Source organism: Panthera pardus, unplaced genomic scaffold, assembly GCF_024362965.1.
Source record: "Panthera pardus isolate Hobbes unplaced genomic scaffold, ASM2436296v1 HiC_scaffold_8, whole genome shotgun sequence".
NCBI lineage: Eukaryota > Metazoa > Chordata > Mammalia > Carnivora > Felidae > Panthera > Panthera pardus.
This window is the reverse complement of record NW_026527013.1, coordinates 59,446,379-59,464,295: the sequence shown is the minus strand read 5'-3', so window position 1 is coordinate 59,464,295 and position 17,917 is coordinate 59,446,379. Positions and strand designations below refer to the sequence as shown.

At 42.8% G+C, this 17,917-nt stretch overlaps 1 protein-coding gene across 2 annotated transcripts in view; it reads right to left on the bottom strand.

The window, feature by feature from the left end:
- Positions 1-17,917, bottom strand: part of TXNRD3 (thioredoxin reductase 3) — a 62,716-nt gene that overhangs the window by 32,371 nt on the left and 12,428 nt on the right. For both annotated transcript variants that reach the window (XM_019430992.2, XM_019430991.2), the window contains exons 4-10: positions 17,025-17,129; positions 16,497-16,569; positions 13,988-14,107; positions 6,440-6,582; positions 4,082-4,197; positions 2,860-3,085; positions 1,102-1,194 (exon numbers count right to left, since the gene is read on the bottom strand). In XM_019430992.2, the coding sequence (XP_019286537.2) occupies positions 1,102-1,194; positions 2,860-3,085; positions 4,082-4,197; positions 6,440-6,582; positions 13,988-14,107; positions 16,497-16,569; positions 17,025-17,129 (876 nt within the window). The remainder of the gene's footprint in view (positions 1-1,101; positions 1,195-2,859; positions 3,086-4,081; positions 4,198-6,439; positions 6,583-13,987; positions 14,108-16,496; positions 16,570-17,024; positions 17,130-17,917) is intronic.

Here is a 17,917-nt window from a genome sequence, read left to right as displayed (position 1 = left end):
CTGAAAACTTTCAATACTGAGAACAAGACAAGATGCCACTTGGCATTTCTTGGAGGTCCTTGCTAGGGCACTTATGCAAAAAAAGAAATAAAAAGGCAAAGAGCAGATTTAGGGGCGTCTAGGTGGCTCAGTCGGTTAAACGTCCGACTTTGGCTCAGGTCATGATTTCACGGTTCCTGAGTTAGAGCCTCGTGTCGGGCTCTGTGCTGACAGCTAGGAGTCTGGAGCACGCTTCAGATTCTGTGTCTCCCTCTATCTCGGCCCCTCCCCTGCTTTTGCTCGCTTTCTCTCTCTCTGTCTCTCTCAAAAATAAACATTAAAAGTGTTTTTTAATTTAAAAAAAGCAGATATATTCATGGATCAGAGGACTGAATATTGCAAAAAAATTAGATTGATTTATATATCTAATGCAACTCTAACAGAAATCTTAACTGGGGTTGATTTGTTTCTTTTCTTATTTATTTTTTGACTTTGTTGATTCTCCCCATATTGTTTACATTTTTAGCTCAAAATAATCATGACTATATGAGTATATAAAACATAAACGTATCATTTAGGTTAAAACTCTAAACTATAGTATGTAAAAGAAATGTTGACATCCAAATATCATCAGTTTAAATTAGAACTGTTGCCACCCAATATAGTCCATGGACTATTCACACTGTTTGCAGATTTTATATTGTTTGTTTTTCAAAACAACAAGATCTTTATTGCTGTTTCTGATTGTAAGATATATTCAATTTTTACACTTGACCTTAGCCAAAAGGCCGAGAAGTGATGAGATATATATTGAATTTTTATTGAAACTATTCAAATGCCCAAATGTAGAAGATATCTAATGCCCCAGAAGTAAGTCAGGTATACCTGCTTCCAGATTTTGTTCTATGCATAATTACACCTACTTATATGTTTTCTTAGGGTATTTTTCATGTACAGTGAAAACTACCAAATGTCAACAGCTCAACTACCTGCTGTACTTATTATAGTCTGAGAGAGAACCAAAAGAAAAAAAAGTTAAACTGGTAGAATTTTCCCATACACTTACCTGTGCTAATTTATGAGCGTGTTCACCCACTTAATGCTTATAAAATAAAAACTTACTGTATTATATACTCCTTCAATAGTTTCTGGCCCTTTGGTGGATTTAGCCACAACTTTCAGCTTTCCAGGTGACCCTTTCTCCAACTGTTGAACCTGGTAAGGATAAAACACGTAATGATTCCGTGTAAACGTGACAGAAAATAAATGGGTCATAGGGTGCACACACGTGTATGTGTGTGTGCGTTTAGGTTTTTGGACCAGGTAAAGACAGAGAAAGAAAGGACTGTCACAAAATACAGTTTGGAGGTAAGACTACATTAATGGACTAGTTGGTGGTAACATAAAAGGAGTGAGGGATGCTTTGTAGGTGTTGGCTTAATAAATCGCATAGACTATAGCACCACTTACTGACTACTGAGATAGGCCCGAAAGATGAGCTGGGGAATACATTTAGGAAGAAAATCAAGAATTTCATTTTTGTCTTAATAAATTTGAAATGCTTATGAGGAATTCAAGCGGAGATATCCCACAGCCAAATGGATAAATGGGTGTGGAGTTCAGGAGAGAGGCCTGAGCAGGATATATAAATCTGAGAGCCATTATACCATCGAGACAATAAAGTACGGACCTAACGAGGACCGCCCAGGTAAAATGAGCAGAGAAGAGAAGAGGGAGCAGGTGCTCTGACATTTACAGGTCAAGGAGATGCGGAACCCCAGGTTGTGGGACCAGGAAGGTCAAGAAAGGAGAATGTTTTGGGGGCCTGGGTGGCCCAGTCGGTTAAGCATCTGACTTTGGCTCAGGTCATGATCTCGTGGTTCGTGGGTTTGAGCCCCGTGTCAGGCTCTGTGCTGACAGCTCAGAGCCTGGAGCCTGCTTCAGATGCTGTGTCTCCCCTTCTCTCTGCTCCTCCCCAACTCATGCTTTCTCTGTCTCTCAAAAATGAATAAACATTAAAAAAGATTTAAAAAGAAAAAGGACAATATTTCAAACAGAAGGCATGTCAATTTCACAAATGCTACCCAGAAGCCTATCACATAAGGACAGAGATGTGACCCTTGGCTTTGACGGCATGGAGTGTACCACAGACCCCAACATGCAATTTCTTTTTTTTTTTTTAATGTTTATTTATTTTTGAGACAGAGACAGAGCATGAACGGGGGAGGGGCAGAGAGAGAGGGAGGCACAGAATCGGAAGCAGGCTCCAGGCTCTGAGCCATCAGCCCAGAGCCCGATGCGGGGCTCGAACTCGCGGACCGCGAGATCGTGACCTGAGCTGAAGTCGGACGCTTAACCGACTGAGCTACCCAGGTGCCCCCCCAACACGCAATTTCAAAGCAGTTAGCAAGGATAGAAGCAGCTGAGAGTTGGCTGAACTGGAAAATGGAGGCAAGAAACCAGAAGTCTCCTTATAAACAGGAAAAGAAACATGGGGACCCAGCCAGAAGGGCAGAGAGGAGCAGGGAAGGCTCATTTGTTTAAAGAGCAGAGACACAGGTGGGAAACGCAGGGGGTGGGGGGGGACAGCTAACTGAAGATGGGGCATCCCTGGGAAAGTGAGAGACAGTGAGAAAATACACAAGGGCCTGAGAGGAACAAGGACACCTTCCTGTATGGGGGCAAGGATGGGGGGAGGACGGTGGGACACGTGGAGGTCAGTTCTGTAGACCAGGAGGTGGGTACACTAACTTTAAGGTGTCTTATGAGTACAGACTAATTTATTTCATGAAATGAATTAAGGACCGGTAGAATAAAATAACTAAAGAGAGAGTAAAAAACTAAAAATAAAAGGAATTTCCGAATGCCTTTCAGACTTACCATCACAGGTACGAATTTTCTTAAGAACTTAACACCATGTTGTTCCATGTAGGAGCCCACTCTCTCTGCCATTTCTTGATCAAAGCCCCGAAGAAGGACTGAGCGCACCATAACCGTGACATCTAAGCCAAGGCCAGTAAGAACTCCTGCACATTCCAGAGCAACATAAGACGCGCCCACTACTAATGTTTTGCCAGGGCAATAAGGTAGAGAAAAAAGGTCGTCACTGAAAAATAAAAACAAGAGGAACGCCCAGGCAATAAAAATGAAACGAGTTATAGGGGCACCTGGGTGGCTCAGTCGGTTGGGCGTCCGACTACAGCTCAGGTCGTGATCTCATGGTTCGTGGGTTCGAGCCTCGCGTCAGGCTCTGTGCTGACAGCTCGGAGCCTGGAGCCTGCTTCGGATTCTGTGTCTCCATCTCTCTCTGCCCCTCCCCCACTTGCGCTCTGTCTCTCAAAAATAAATAAATCTAAAAAAAACCATTTTTTTAAATGAAACGAATTATTTAGGTTTCAATGTGTAGAGGTCTGGCTGCATTGCAGCGTGGTGTTTGAAGAAAGAAACACGGACAGAATCAGCCTTTTGGAGTTTATAATAGTGTCCACAGTAGTTCTTTCAAAATCAAATTAGTGGATCACAAGTGAAGGTATTTTAAAAATGAAACAGAATAGAAAACATTAGACAACATTATACGTGATAAGAAACATGGTTTGAGTGTGTGTGTGTGTGTGTGTGTGTGTGTGTAAATCTGAACAGTACAACGAAAAATGCATTTCTTAATGTGCATCTGCTCAAAAAAGTTTGAAAGTCATTGTACCATAATGTGTTATACAATGTCCTCTTTATGACCATCCAGGGATAGTTACTGTGAAATCTCAGTATTAAGAACAGCCACGCTTCTCCTGATCCACTGGTTCATTATCATATAGACACTAAACACTAAAGCTATTTGCATTCCCTTCCTTGCTTTGGCCTCCACGAAATTCCCAGACCTCGATGAGCAATCACCTAGAATCATACAGCCTGTATTTGTCCCACAGTTTGGACTTCACCTAGCATTATTTTCTCTTGGCTTCGTGATGTTAACCACTTAGCTTCTTGTGTTATACTTTTTATGTGTCATCAATTCAAATCTTCTGTGAAACAATATCAGAGACTAAACAAATTGGAAACATAAACGTAACGCAACTTCCAGTTACAACTGCCTATTTAATCTTACCTAGTAATGCAGTACTCTTTATCTCCTTGGATTCCTAAATACCGTGGCCTTTTGCCTGTTGCTATGACAAATTTTGCAGCCGTGTAGGAAGTTTCCTGTCCTTTTCTATTGGTTGCCTGGAAGAGAGGAAAGTAAATTTCACCTTTTCCACACACACTGTAGAGTATGAGACACTCTGGACAACCAGTTACGACCCTTACAGGCCTTCCCATCCAACAGGAGCGGACGTGTAAAACTAATAACGCAGGGCGATGAACACCAACATAGAAAAAAGAAGTCTTTACAAAACATCAACCAGAAGAGCCCAGTGGAAGTAGGCTGCAAAGCCAGCCAAGGATGCTTCAAAGGTGGTGATATTTCAAGTGGAGACAAGAAAGTGAAATGATCTGGGAAGAATGGAAATCCACAGAGAGAACAGGGCATATAAAAAGCCCACAGGCCTGAAAGCGGCTGGTGTCTGGGAAACAGCAAGTGGCCAGAAAGTGGCAGGAAAGGCGGGTTTGTGTCACGGCGAAGGGAAATAGATTAGTGCCAAATGTGAACACATTTATATGCCATTCTAAAGATTTTGGCTATGGGGGTGCCTGGGTGGCTCACTTGGTTGAGTGTCAGACTTCATCTCAGGTCATGATCTCACGGTTCGTGGGTTCCAGCCCTGCATCGGGCTCTGTGCTAACAACTCAAAGCCTGGAGCCTGCTTCGGATTCCGTGTCTCCCCCTCTCTCCGCCCCTCCCGTTCGTGCCCTATCTCTCAAAAATGAATAGACATTAAAAATATATATATTTAAAGATTTCGGCTTTGGGGAACCAGCAAAGGTTATTCATTGTTGGCATATTTTCAATTACATAATTCATAAATACATTTTCATCAAAAAAATTCAAAAACCGATGAAGGTGTTTAAACAAGAAGGTGGTTTATTAATTTTTTTATTTTTATTTTTTTAAATTTTTTTTTAACGTTTATTTTTGAGACAGAGAGAGACAGAGCATGAACGGGGGAGGGTCAGAGAGAGAGGGAGACACAGAATCTGAAACAGGCTCCAGGCTCTGAGCAGTCAGCACAGAGCAGTCAGCACAGAGCCCGACGCGGGGCTCGAACTCACAGACCGCGAGATCATGACCTGAGCCGAAGTCAGACGCTTAACCGACTGAGCCACCCAGGCGCCCCAAGAAGGTGGTTTAAATAGTGGGATGGAGGCCGCGCCGCCTGGAGACAGCCACCTGCTCAGGTGGGTCCGAAAAGAGACAGACAAGCGCAGGTTGTGGGGGTGGAGGGACAGAAACCTGAAATTAACTGAGCAGACACCGATTATCAGTAAATGAGGAAGCATGCAAGAGGCAGCTACGGTTGTGAACGACAGGCTTCTATTCAACCAAATGTGCTGGGCATGTCACAATCTGAGAAATGAAACTACCCGACCCATATTTCTGTTATGTTTCATGTGACTGACGGAATTCAAATTGGACTGCGTGTGGGTTCAAAAGGGGCGGCTTTGAGTGGACCACCTCATACCTTTCCAGAGATAACGAAGGACTACAAAATAACCTCAGATCCCACCAAGAACACTGCACACTGGGCTATGAAAGCAGAGTTCAAAAGAAAACTAGGTGTTGAGGGTTATATGGTCTTTTATAACTCCAATTTAAAATTTTTGTGTTCATCAAAATGATCTCATTTTCCTTACGTGCCGATCTTACGATACGTGAACATTACAAAATTATAAAATATGCTCCTTTTCGTGCTACTTTTATTAATGCTTTTATGAATAATATATTGGAGTCCTGGTTAAGGTTTCATTTTATTCTTACTTTTTAATCATTATATTTTTACTGAAGTACCATTGACACACAATGTCACATTAGTTTCAGGTGTACAACACAGCAATTCCACAAGTCCATGGGTTACACTGTGCTCACCACCAGTGTCGCTGCCATCGATCCCCATACAACACCATGCTATTCTATTCTATTCTCCAGGCTGTACCTTTTATCCCTGTGACTTACTTATTCCATTTTTCCCATCCCCCCCCCCACCCAAGGTTTCATTGTAAAAAAGAATTATGTTGCTAAAATTTTTAGTTTTAGTCTTTTAAACTTTGAACTACCTAGTCTAAACGTTTTCTTTTAAGATAGTAATAAAATCAAAAGGCAAATAATAACCTCAAATTAAGGGCTCTCTCGAAAGGCAATTCCTTCAATTCGGCAGGGCGTGTGGAATCAACCACACTGGGGAAGAAGTGAGTGCACTCGAGGCCGTGTGTGTGCATACATCAGCGACAGCCCTTAACATGCAACGTGGAGTTTTTAGATCAAGGCAAGTTCCAGCAACAGTAAAGAAAAGCAATGAACAAACAGTACCTTTATTCTATGATGTTCAACAAATTCTCCATAGGAATTGACATAGTCCACAGACTTTTCCCTCAAGGACAACCTGTGGCCCCAGTTTAGAGAGCTGATGTGGTTCTGAATTGCTTCTGTCATGGTCTCCCAGTTGTGTTTCACTGAAAATAAATAATCAGAGTGAAGGCATAAAATGGATTCTATTTTTATTTTTATTTATTTTTTCAATTTACATCCAAGTTAGTTAGCATATAGTGCACCAATGATTTCAGGAGTAGATTCCTTAATGCCCCTTCCCCATTTAGCCCATCCCCCCTCCCACAACCCCTCTAGCAACCCTCTGTCTGTTCTCCATATTTAAGAATCTCTTATGTTTTGTCCCCCTCCCTCCTGTTTTTATATTATTTTTGCTTCCCATCCCTTGTGCTCATCTGTTCTGTGTCTAAAAGCCCTCCTATGAGTGAACTCATATGATATTTGTCTTTCTCTGACTAATTTCACTTAGCATAATACCCTCCAGTTCCATCCACGTAGTCGCAAATGGCAAGATTTCATTCTTTTTGATTGCCGAGTAATACTCCATTGTATATATATAAAGTGGATTTTATTTTATTTTATTTTTATTTATTTATTTGTTTTGGATTTTATTTTTAATGCTCAATCATATACAACCACATGGAAGCCATACTGTGTACTGCTTTACGAATCAAGAAGTATGAGAATGCAAACTGGTGCGGTCACTCTGGAAAACAGTATGAAGGTTCCTCAAAAAACGAAAAATAGAACTACCCTACGACCCAGCAATTGCACTACTAGGTATTTATCCACGGGATACAGGTGTGCTGTTTCGAAGGGACACATGCAGCCCAGTGTTTATAGAAGCACTGTCAACAATGGCCAGAGTATGGAAAGAGCCCAAGTGTCCATCAACGGATGAATGGATAAAGAAGACGTGGTGTATATACATACAAAACAGATGAACATAAGGGAAGGGAAGCAAAAATAATATAAAAACAGGGAGGGGGACAAAACATAAGAGACTCTTAAATATGGAGAAGAAACAGGGTTACTGGAGGGGGGATGGGCTAAATGGGTCAGGGGCATTAAGGAATCTACTCCTGAAATCATTGTTGCACTAGATGCTAACTTGGATGTAAATTAAAAACTAAATAAATTATTAAAAAAAAAAAACAATCAAGAAGTAAACGCAAGGGATGCCTAGGTGGCTCAGTTGGTTAAGTGTCCGACTTCGGCTCAGGTCATGATCTCGCGGTTCGTGAGTTCGAGCCCCGCATCAGGCTCTGTGCTGACAGCTCAGAGCCTGGAGCCTGTTTCGGATTCTGTGTCTCCCCCTCTCTCTGCCCCCTCCCCTGCTCACACTCTCTCTGTCTGTCTCTCAATAATAAGTAAACATTAAAAAAAATTTATTAAAAAAAAAGAAAAGAAGGGAACGCAAGACTTCAATCTTTTTCAGGCCAGTTATGGTTTATACTTTTCTCTTTAATATTACAAAACATAAGCAAAATGTCTGAAAAGAAGAAAAACATCCATGGAGAGGAGAATGGGGAAACCAGTCCAAAACATCACAAGGCAGGAAGATTATCATTCAGGAGCACCCCACGGCCACTCTTGCACTCCAGGAGGCCTGGTGCACACGGCACCCCGGATGTGAAGAGAAGCGGGTCTCAGGTCAGCGAGCACCACACATCCTCCTGACCAGCCCTGCCTGGGCCCCTCCCTGTCAGTTCACCTGGAGGTGGTTTTATGAGAGCCAAGACCCTACGCTGCTTTATAATCGGTGTGGTTAGTGCTCACTGCTGCCCACCATGTGTATCACAACGTTTGCTCATTTCCTATTGGACATGGAGCAGGAGCTGTTGGAATCGGAATTTCTCGTCATCCTGGATCTTCTAGACGGGATTTATTTCCTGGTGTTCATCCACCTCGTCTGCTGATGCTGGTTCCCAAAGGAGAAACCGGTCTCCGTGCAGCACCATGCTTATAATACACAGAGGTCAGCCCAGGGCTCCCATCAAACTGGAAGAGATTCCCGAAGGCAAACCCAGTCCACTGGGTTCATCCTCAGGTCCCGTCTGGTGACTCACCCTAGCCAACACTCTCAAGAAAGGCCTCAGTACTCATCAGGAATGTATCCAGCGAGTTCATGGCCTGGATATCATATCTTTCCCTCTAGGATGTCAATATGCAGCAAAGTCTCCTAAGATCTTGCAATCCAGAGGGTCACTGTGGTCGTTAGGTTACCCGACCCCCACACCCTGAGCCCAGAAGGTAATGACCCAGCAGTGATGAGCCTCTCCACAGTGGTACATGTCCTCATATCCTAAGATCCCTCCTCCCCTCTAAGCTGGAAAAGTTATGCTTGTAACCCTTCAAGAACCCCTTATCCCAAGGACCTTCTCAGTCCAGGATCCCCTGGGAAATCAGGCTGAGACATAAAAATTCTTGGACCTGCCACAAACCTATGGAGCCAAGACAAGCTCCCCCAGGAGATTCTGATGTGGCAAATCCAGGGACTGGCACTTTGGAACCACCTGCTCTACGGTTTCATCCACCTGTTTAGCTTTGTAATAGTATCACCATTTTAACTATTGATGGGAAAAATTACTCTCCACGCTTTTCAAAGGCTGCGCAGCTATCCTCACACATTCACTTTCAATACAAACTTTAGAATAATCTGTCAAGTTCCAAAAAAAAAAAAAATTTGTTGAGACATTTATAATTTTGAGATAACGGCTTTACCATATTGAGACATCCCATCTAAAATTCTCAGTATATTTTTTGTTATGCTTTTATACTTTCCTTATCTATTTTGTCCATTCCTGGTAAATTTATCCCAACTTATCCTATCATCTTGTTGCAATTTTCATTAAATATTTAATTTCTTATTGTTGATGTGATGAATCTATTGATTTTTGCACATATACCTTATAAGCCAGAGTGAACTCTTCTTTTTCACGTGTGGTAGATTTTTGTTTAAAAGGAAATATGATTACAAAATATTATGAACTCAAAGTCCTCTAAGATTACACTTGTAGCTCCTACCAGTCCCATGTTTCAAGTCTAAGAAATTCTGATATGGTATTCCGTTTTTTTTAAGTTTAATTTAAATTCTAGTTAGTTAACCTACAGTGTAATATTAGTTTCACGTGTACAATTTAGTGATTCAACAGTTCCATACAACTCTTATTAGTTCTAACATTCTTTAGTTTGATCTCTCACATATTCTAGGTATCTCGTATACGATCGTGTATATAACTGCGGATATACATACATGACAGGTTTACACTCTCTTTTTCTTCCTCTTTCTCAAGTATGTACTTTTTCTTTCCTGTTCTTCCTTTTTGTGCACTGGCCAGAAGCCCCAGAACAATGCAGATATCAGTAGTGGAAGTGGGCTGCCCTAATTATTGACTTTAATGTAAATGCCTCAAGCTCTTCTCCACCAAATATTTATTTTAACTTTTTAATTTATTTATTTTGAGACAGAGAGAGAGAAACCCAAGCAGGCTCCGTGCTGCACTGTCAGTGCAGAGACTGAAGTGAGGCTCGATCCCATGAACTTTGAGATCATGACCTGAGCCAAAATCAAGAGTCGGATGCTTAACCAACTTAGCTACCCAGGTGCCCCTCCATCAAATATTTACATCTGACTTTTCTTCATCATGTAAAGGAAGTGTCCATTTCTTTGCTTAGTTTAATGACAGGCATTTATTTATTTATTTATTTTGGGCCATAACAGAGCTGGAATCCAGGTCATCATGTGGGTTTTAGCATCCCTACTATGGTTTCCTAATGACTCACTCTTGTGTCTCCAGAACGAACCGTCAGAAGTCACAGTGTATCCCTTTAGTCGCTGCTGGAGAGGATTTGCTAATGCTTTTTCTAGAAATTTGGTACCTCTGTGGCCTACAGCTTTCTATTTTTACACTATCTTTTTGTATCACTGTTATGTCAGTTTAAAAAAAAAAAAAAGTGAACCCTTCTATTTTTTCCTAAGCTCAAGAATAGTTTGAATACAGAAAAAATGTTCCTTGAAGAGTTGAGGAAATTTACATGTGAATCTGCGGTCTCTTGGAGAATGAATTGTCCTCAGGCAATGTTTTCTCTGATAATTCAAGTCAATTCTGGTCATCTATATTTTCTTAGAATATACTCCCTTTCATCGAGATATTTAATATGCTTACCACTAATTTGTATATTGAATTTGTTTTCTCTCTTCTCTTCCTGTAGTTGTATTTCTTTTCTCACACCTAATGTTACATAGTTGTATGAATTCTCTCTCCTATTCCCCTGATTGGATTTGCCAAAGGTCTACCTACTCATTTGCATTTTCAAATATATTCTTGGTGTTTTTCATTGATTCTATTTTGGGGAGGGTGTTAACTCATTAATTCCTCTGTGTGTGTGTGTGTGTGTGTGTGTGTGTGTTGCCTTGTACAGTCTCCCTATCTGGTATTGCTTTGGTTTTCATTTCCCTGATATATCTTTTCCCACCTATTTACAAATTTCCCATCAATTTTAAATTGGAAAATTTAAATTTGCCATTTAAAAATTTTAAATTCCTATATTCTCAACAATTATCTCTTTTTGTTTTAGCTGTGTGTCCTGCAAAAGCACATGGATGAGTTCTGTCTATGCAACTTGAGACGCTGACTCATTTAGCTTTATTCTAATATGTAGAAGACTGCCCTTATGTCTGCCATCTTGCTTTCTGGGTTGTTTTTTGTTTGTTTTAAGTGAGTTTCATGCTGTTTCTTTGTACATTTTCCTGTTCCCTTTTTCTTGGAAGTTCTATATTCAAGTTCTGATCTGGAAATTATGTATACATTTTAAATTTAGTTTAATCCATATTTCTCTGCCAACATCAAGAATGAAAGCATCTAGAACATTCTCCCAGACCAAGATTTCAGCATGTTTTCATTTCCTTTCTCTTACCCCTTAATCTATGACTTGTCTTGGCCATTCCATGGAGCCTATGCCTAAAAACTAAGCTCTAAATTCCATGTGATGGCTGGTTAGGTATTTCTTAGTGTAGCACCTTGAAATTAACTTAGAAACATTCTGTATGTGGAACTTTGAGGACTCTAATACAAGATTTTACTCACTCCAGGAAACTAGGAATATTAAGCCCTTAGATGAGTTCAGGGACATAATCTGGCCCTTTAGGGGGGGTAAAGTGGCATAAACATCTGCCCCGCTGTCCCTTCCTGAAAGTGCAGAGTCCCAGCAATGCAGGGCAGTATGCACGGACAGGGCTGACACACCAAGAAGTTCTCAGCTCGTGGGGAACACTGCCTTGGCGTGTCGCCTGCACACAGCCCTGCCCGGCTGTCCCCATCACAGGCCACCTGCACAGTTCCATCCTTCACGGCCTTTCTCCATCTCAGGGTGTTTGGTGTTTTCTCCCCACTTGGCCATGATTACCCAAGTAACTATCTAACTGCAAATCTAAAATGTACCTAATTCAAACCCTATTCCAACTCATTTGGCCTTCTCTGCAGCATTTCCCTCCACTTCGTTCTTGGCTGAGACTCCCCATGCCTGGAGTCTTCCCTTAAAAATCTAGGGTCTCCTGGCTTCCAATGACACACCTCTCCTAGTTTTCCTCGTCTTCCTTGCCCACTCCTTATCAGGATCCTGTCTCTGTCTTCTGTTCTTTTCCACCCAGAGGGTTTCCCTGGCCCCTCTCAGCAATTCCTAAGACTTGAACCGCCACCTACAGTGTGGGTGGCAAACCCAGGCCCTGCCCAGACCTCGCTCAAGCACAAACTGTCCCCAGATAGCGAACTCCACCAGGATGTTCCACAGCGGCCCAAGGTGGACAATCCACACAAGATGCAGAATTCAGGGAGCAGGAAACTTGAAGGTGAAGACGACCCGTGGCTAAACTATCAAATGCAGACACCTCATTTTATCTACAACCAGTTGGCCCTGGAACTGGACCGAAAGCTCTCCGTGGAGCTGAGCATCTGGGGAAATCTGTCCGTGAAGAGTCTGTCCAGCCACAACTCATTGTGCTGAACTCCAACCACACCTGGCCACTAACTCACATTTGCCCGTGTTTTCCAGCTCGGCCAATACACTACATTGTCACCCAGTCCCTCTTCCTGGATTCCTTCCTCTCCTTCACCCTCTACCCCACCTGTGACCTGGGGGGCCTGGCAGAATTACCTGCAAGGACATGCTCATGCACACATTTCTTCAGTCAAAATCTCTGGGGAGACAGACAAATCCTTGAAATTTTTTTTAATTCCATATTTGTTATTTTAAAGTGACAAAATCACCGATCCACTCCTAGCCTGTCAATTCCAGGCCTTAAATCCTCGAGATCCACCTCATACTCTCCTCTGGGTTAGGCAACAGCATCCCACATCACCTCCATGTCTTTGGACCTGCCCCCCACCCCCCACCTCCAGCTTGCTAAATTCCCTAGTGCCACCAGAGGGATCCAGAATCCAAACTGTGGTTCAGGTTCCTCTCCTACAGACACTCGATGGCTCTCTTACTACCTTTGGAGTCAATCCTCACTCCTTCAGATGGCACTGAAGAGCCTTCACAACTGCTTCTCTGTAACCTCATTTCTGCCAGCATCCCTCCCCCATTCTCCACGCCAGCCATTCATTTATCCGCCAAGTACTCCGAGTTTTCTCACAGCTCGGCAGTTCAGAGCAAGCTGCTCCCTACCTTCAACGACCCGCTTCTCTGTGGCCCTCAAGATGCAGCTCAAGGGTCACCTCCTCCACCTCGGACTCTTGAGGCCTTGAGGCTACCTTAAGTGCCCCTGAAGGTAATGCTCAAAACCTCACCATGAATTACAGTGCATGGAATCGCTTCTCTTCTCTTCTCTTCCAACAGACTGTGGTCTGCTTAAGGGCAAGGAGCCATATTTTCTCGTATCTGTATCCTCAGAGCCTACCCCGTAAGTATTTATCGCACGAATTTGGTTTCCATCTTTCATTAACCAAAGACATATATAACCACTGGTAAAGTAGAAAATGTTATCACAATAATGGATAAAATTCAAACAATGACCCTGGCTGTTCTATTCTCTTTATACCTAAAGGAAATCTGAAAATAGCAATTATTCTCTCTCATGTTCTGCAAAGGGTCTGAGATGGCTGTACCTGTCACAATCCCTCCCTACGCACCAAGGCCCCTGACAGCAGGGCCAGGCTTAAAGCAACCACCCCTGATGCCCCTGTGCCAAAGCGGGGTCCTAACAAGTGTTCATTAAATGAATTTCAGACTCAACTACAGTAATATAAATCACAAGCCTTTCTCTAAGAAACTCATTCTATCAGGGGACCTGGATGGCTCATCAGTTAGGCATCCGACTTCAGCTCGGGTCATGATCTCATGGTTCATGGGTTCGAGCCCCGCATTGGACTCTGTCCTGACAGCTCAGAGCCTGCTTCGGATTCTGTGTCTCGCTCTCTCTGCCCCTCCCCTGCTTATTCTCGCTCTCAAAAATAAACATTAAAAAAAGAAAAAAACGCATTCTGTCTTCTTTTCTCCCAATCCAAATTTTTATATACTATTACCCACCTTGTTGACCATACTCCCAGCCAAATTTCCTGGAGTCATTTAATGCCTGCCCCAAAAGGGCAGCTTGATGCATCAATTTCTTAGGAACACAGCCCACATTCACACAAGTGCCGCCAAGACCTAAGAAAGAAAAGAACAGTTTTAATGTTTCCTCTGTGTCTGTGTCGGCATGTGTGTGGTTTTATATATGTACGGAGCAGGTGTTGTTGAAACGTGGAAATGACACACTCAGATGGTTATAGGGCCAACCTCACACCCCACAAAAACATACACATGATTGGGGCGCCTGTGTGGCTCAGTTGGTTAAGTGTCCGATTTAGGCTCAGGTCATGATCTCAAGACTCATGAGTTCGAGCCCTGCATCGGGCTCTGTGTTGACAGCTCAGAGCCTGAAGCCCGCTTTGGATTCTGTGTCTCCCTCTCTCTCTACCCCTTCCCAGCTCACTCTCTGTCTCTGTCTCTGTCTCTCTCTCTCCTTCAAAAATAAATAAACATTAAAAAAAAAAAACATGCACATGATTAACTCAAACTTTTTAACTGAGTCTATGAAGGAGACCAGGGATGAGCAAAAATACAAATGTACAGGGGCGCCTGGGTGGCTTAGTTGGTTAAGCATCTGACTTCGGCTCGGGTCATGATCTCATGGTCCATGAGTTCGAGCCCCGCATTGGGCTCTGTGCTGACAGCTCAGAGCCTAGATCTTGCTTCAGATTCTGTGTCTCCCTCTCACCCTGCTCGTACCCTGTTTCTCTTTCTCTCTCAAAAAATAAACATCAAAAAAATTTTTAAAAATACAAATATACATATGAATAGTCTTCTGGGGAGAGAATCTAAAACTTTCCTTTGAATCTGACCCCTAAATGGATCAGAGCTGTATTAGATTAATTAGATGGATACCAGACCGAGGGTTGGAACCCCAGCTTCCAGCCCTTATTCTCTGGAAGTCTGACTCCTTCTCTGAGCTAACATTAGGTCCACTGCAAGCTCCCCGGTGACACTACTCTGAATCTTGAACGGAACAAAACAGGCCATGCGGGAGTGCTTCAGTGCAGGGCACGAATCAGAAAATTCTGTCTTTGATCACAGTCTCTCTTCTGGTCATCAAGAGAAGTAGGACATTTCTGGACAGGAGAGAAAGAGGGAAGAGGGCAGGAGGAGACAGGGAGAAAAAAAAAGCCAGGTACACACACACATTTTTTAACATCCACATGTTACAAGGAAAATCAAGACAGATTAGCTTTACTGTATGAAATTCTAGGCTAAAATTTTTGAGTACATTTGAATTGTAAACACGATTTTCACATTTAAAAAATATTTTTTTTAACGTTTATTTTTGAGAGAGAGAGAAAGAGAGAGAGAGTGTGTGCAAGCGGGATAGGGGCAGAGAGAGAGGGAGACACAGAATCCGAAGCAGGCTCAAGGCTCTGAGGGGTCAGCACAGAGCCCGACATGGGACTCAAACCCACGAACCATGAGATAATGACCTGAGCCAAAGTCGGATGCTTAACCGACTGAGCCACCCAGGCGCCCCATTCACATTTTGTCAGGGTTCTGGCAGGAAATGGATGACACCCTCAAGCTGGGAAACAGAGGAGAGTTTATAGAGAAATGATTACAGGGGTGTGGGCATGAAGAGTGAAGAGGGACAGAACAGCGGACCAGAGCCAACCCCACATGAAGGGGCAAGCACACTGAGCGCGTGGCACAGCCCACAGAGGGGCGGCCGTGAAAGGGGAGGTGGCCTTCCATACATCTGCAGCGACCACCAGGGAGGGACCAGCAGGGACGGAGTCAGGGAATGAAGACCTTCAACTTCCTCCTTCTGTTCTCCTCCCATGACCACTAACTGGCTGAGCCAGGGGACAAGGCTGCCAATTCGCCAGCCTTCTGGGGCACAGAGCAGGCAGGGTAGAGACACGGAGAATGGATCTGACAAACGAACAGAAAATATCCAACACAGAATCTGTGTGTTCTATGAAGATGAACGTTCTCATCTTTAGCTGGAAGCCCAACGTGCACTTTACTAAGTGACCTGGACAATCACACACACACACACACACACACACACACACACACACACTAACCGGACTGACCGTCCTGCCGCTAGGAGAGCAGCTATGAAATTGACACAGAAACACAGACCAGTGTTAAGGCAAGCTTAGGTCAGCACCACATGGTATAAATACACGGTGACTGCAACTAAGTGAAAACGTTAGCACAGGTATGCAAGAATTATTACAGCACGAGTGTTGGAATATTGGAACCATGGAATTCTTTCTTTTTGCAAAATGTTCCTTAGTGATTTTTGTGTTCCCTCTCCCAATCACCACATGTTAACTATGAGATCTTAGATGAGTTATTCAACCTGACCGAGAGTCACCTGCCTCACCTATGAAACAGGCCGGTTGTACCTCTTGAGACTGTTATGAGGATTAACTAGATTGAAGAAAGCCAAAGATGTATGGAAACAGCAGAAAACAAGTCACAACGACAAGGCAAGAGCGCTTACCCCAGGACGTGCCCTGAGGTGACGGGACCACAAAGTCTAGCACCATAACTTTCTTTCCCAAGATGGCAGCTTCCTACAAGAAAAAGGTACAGATAAAGGTCTCGTCATTTTCCTGACAATCCCCCAATTTTTCTCTCCCCAAAAGGAAAAGACTATGTAAGAACACAGCCTTTACTTTTTATTATCACAGTAAAAGCTTGGACTGTAATGTCAAAATTGGCTTTTCTAAAGCAGGGGAAGGGGGCCCCTGGGTGGCTCAGTCGGTTAAGCGTCTGACTTCGGCTCAGGTCATGATCTCGCAGTCCGTGGGTTCGAGCCCTGCGTCGGGCTCTGTGCTGACTGCTCAGAGCTTGGAGCCTGTTTCAGATTCTGTGTCTCCCTCTCCCTCTGACCCTCCCCTGTTCATGCTCTGTCTCTCTCTGTCTCAAAAATAAATAAATGTTAAAAAAAATAAATAAATAAAGTAGGGGAAGAAGTGCTTATGGCAATCGCCAGGAAAATTATCTCTGAGTTTCATTATTTTCATACCTGAGCACACGCAAGGCCACCAGAACCGCCCCCAATGACAATGAGGTCATAATCATATGTTGAGTCTTCCTGAAGGAGCTTCTGTAACAAACCACTCTGATGTGCCTACGGTGTAATCAAAGGAGAGAGTATGGCATGACCTTTTAAAAATCTGTTTCTTTGTACCCTATGTTTAATCAGCATGGATTGCTTTTCTAAAACTCTTAGAAACAGTCTCTAATTGGACTGTAAGATACAAAACAGATGAACATAAGGGAAGGGGAGCAAAAATATAAAAACAGGGAGGGGGACAAAACATGAGACTCTTAAATATGGAGAACAAACAGAGGGCTGCTGGAGGGGTTGTGGGAGGGGGGAGGGGCTAAATGGGTAAGGGGCTTAGGGAATCTACTCCTGAAATCATTGGTGCACTATATGTTAATTTGGATGTAAATTACATAATAAATTTTTAAAAAGCACAAGAAACAGTCTCTAATTTATCTAACTTTGAATTATAAATTTATCTAGATGGTATTCAAATAGGGTTCAACTAGATAGAATGTATGCCAAGTGCATACATTTTTTGTTCATTATCACCTGACATCTAGACATGTGTCAAATAACCCACAGGTCATGGCTTTTTGTGAGATGAGGTCATGTTCCTTGGTCTAACCATCAAAATATCATAACCCAGTACAGTAAAATATAAAATAGCCAAGCATCATTTTTCAAAATCCTCTATGTTCTGTTCACCTGTGGTAGGCTTTATTTTGAAACTCTTCTGCATCATCAGCAGGATATACACTTTACATTTTTACCTGGTTTCTCATGATTTGACCTAAATTTTGCAGCTTCTTAGTAACCTTCCTATACAACACAAAATTTTGCTTTTTCTTTCAACAGTGGTCACAAAG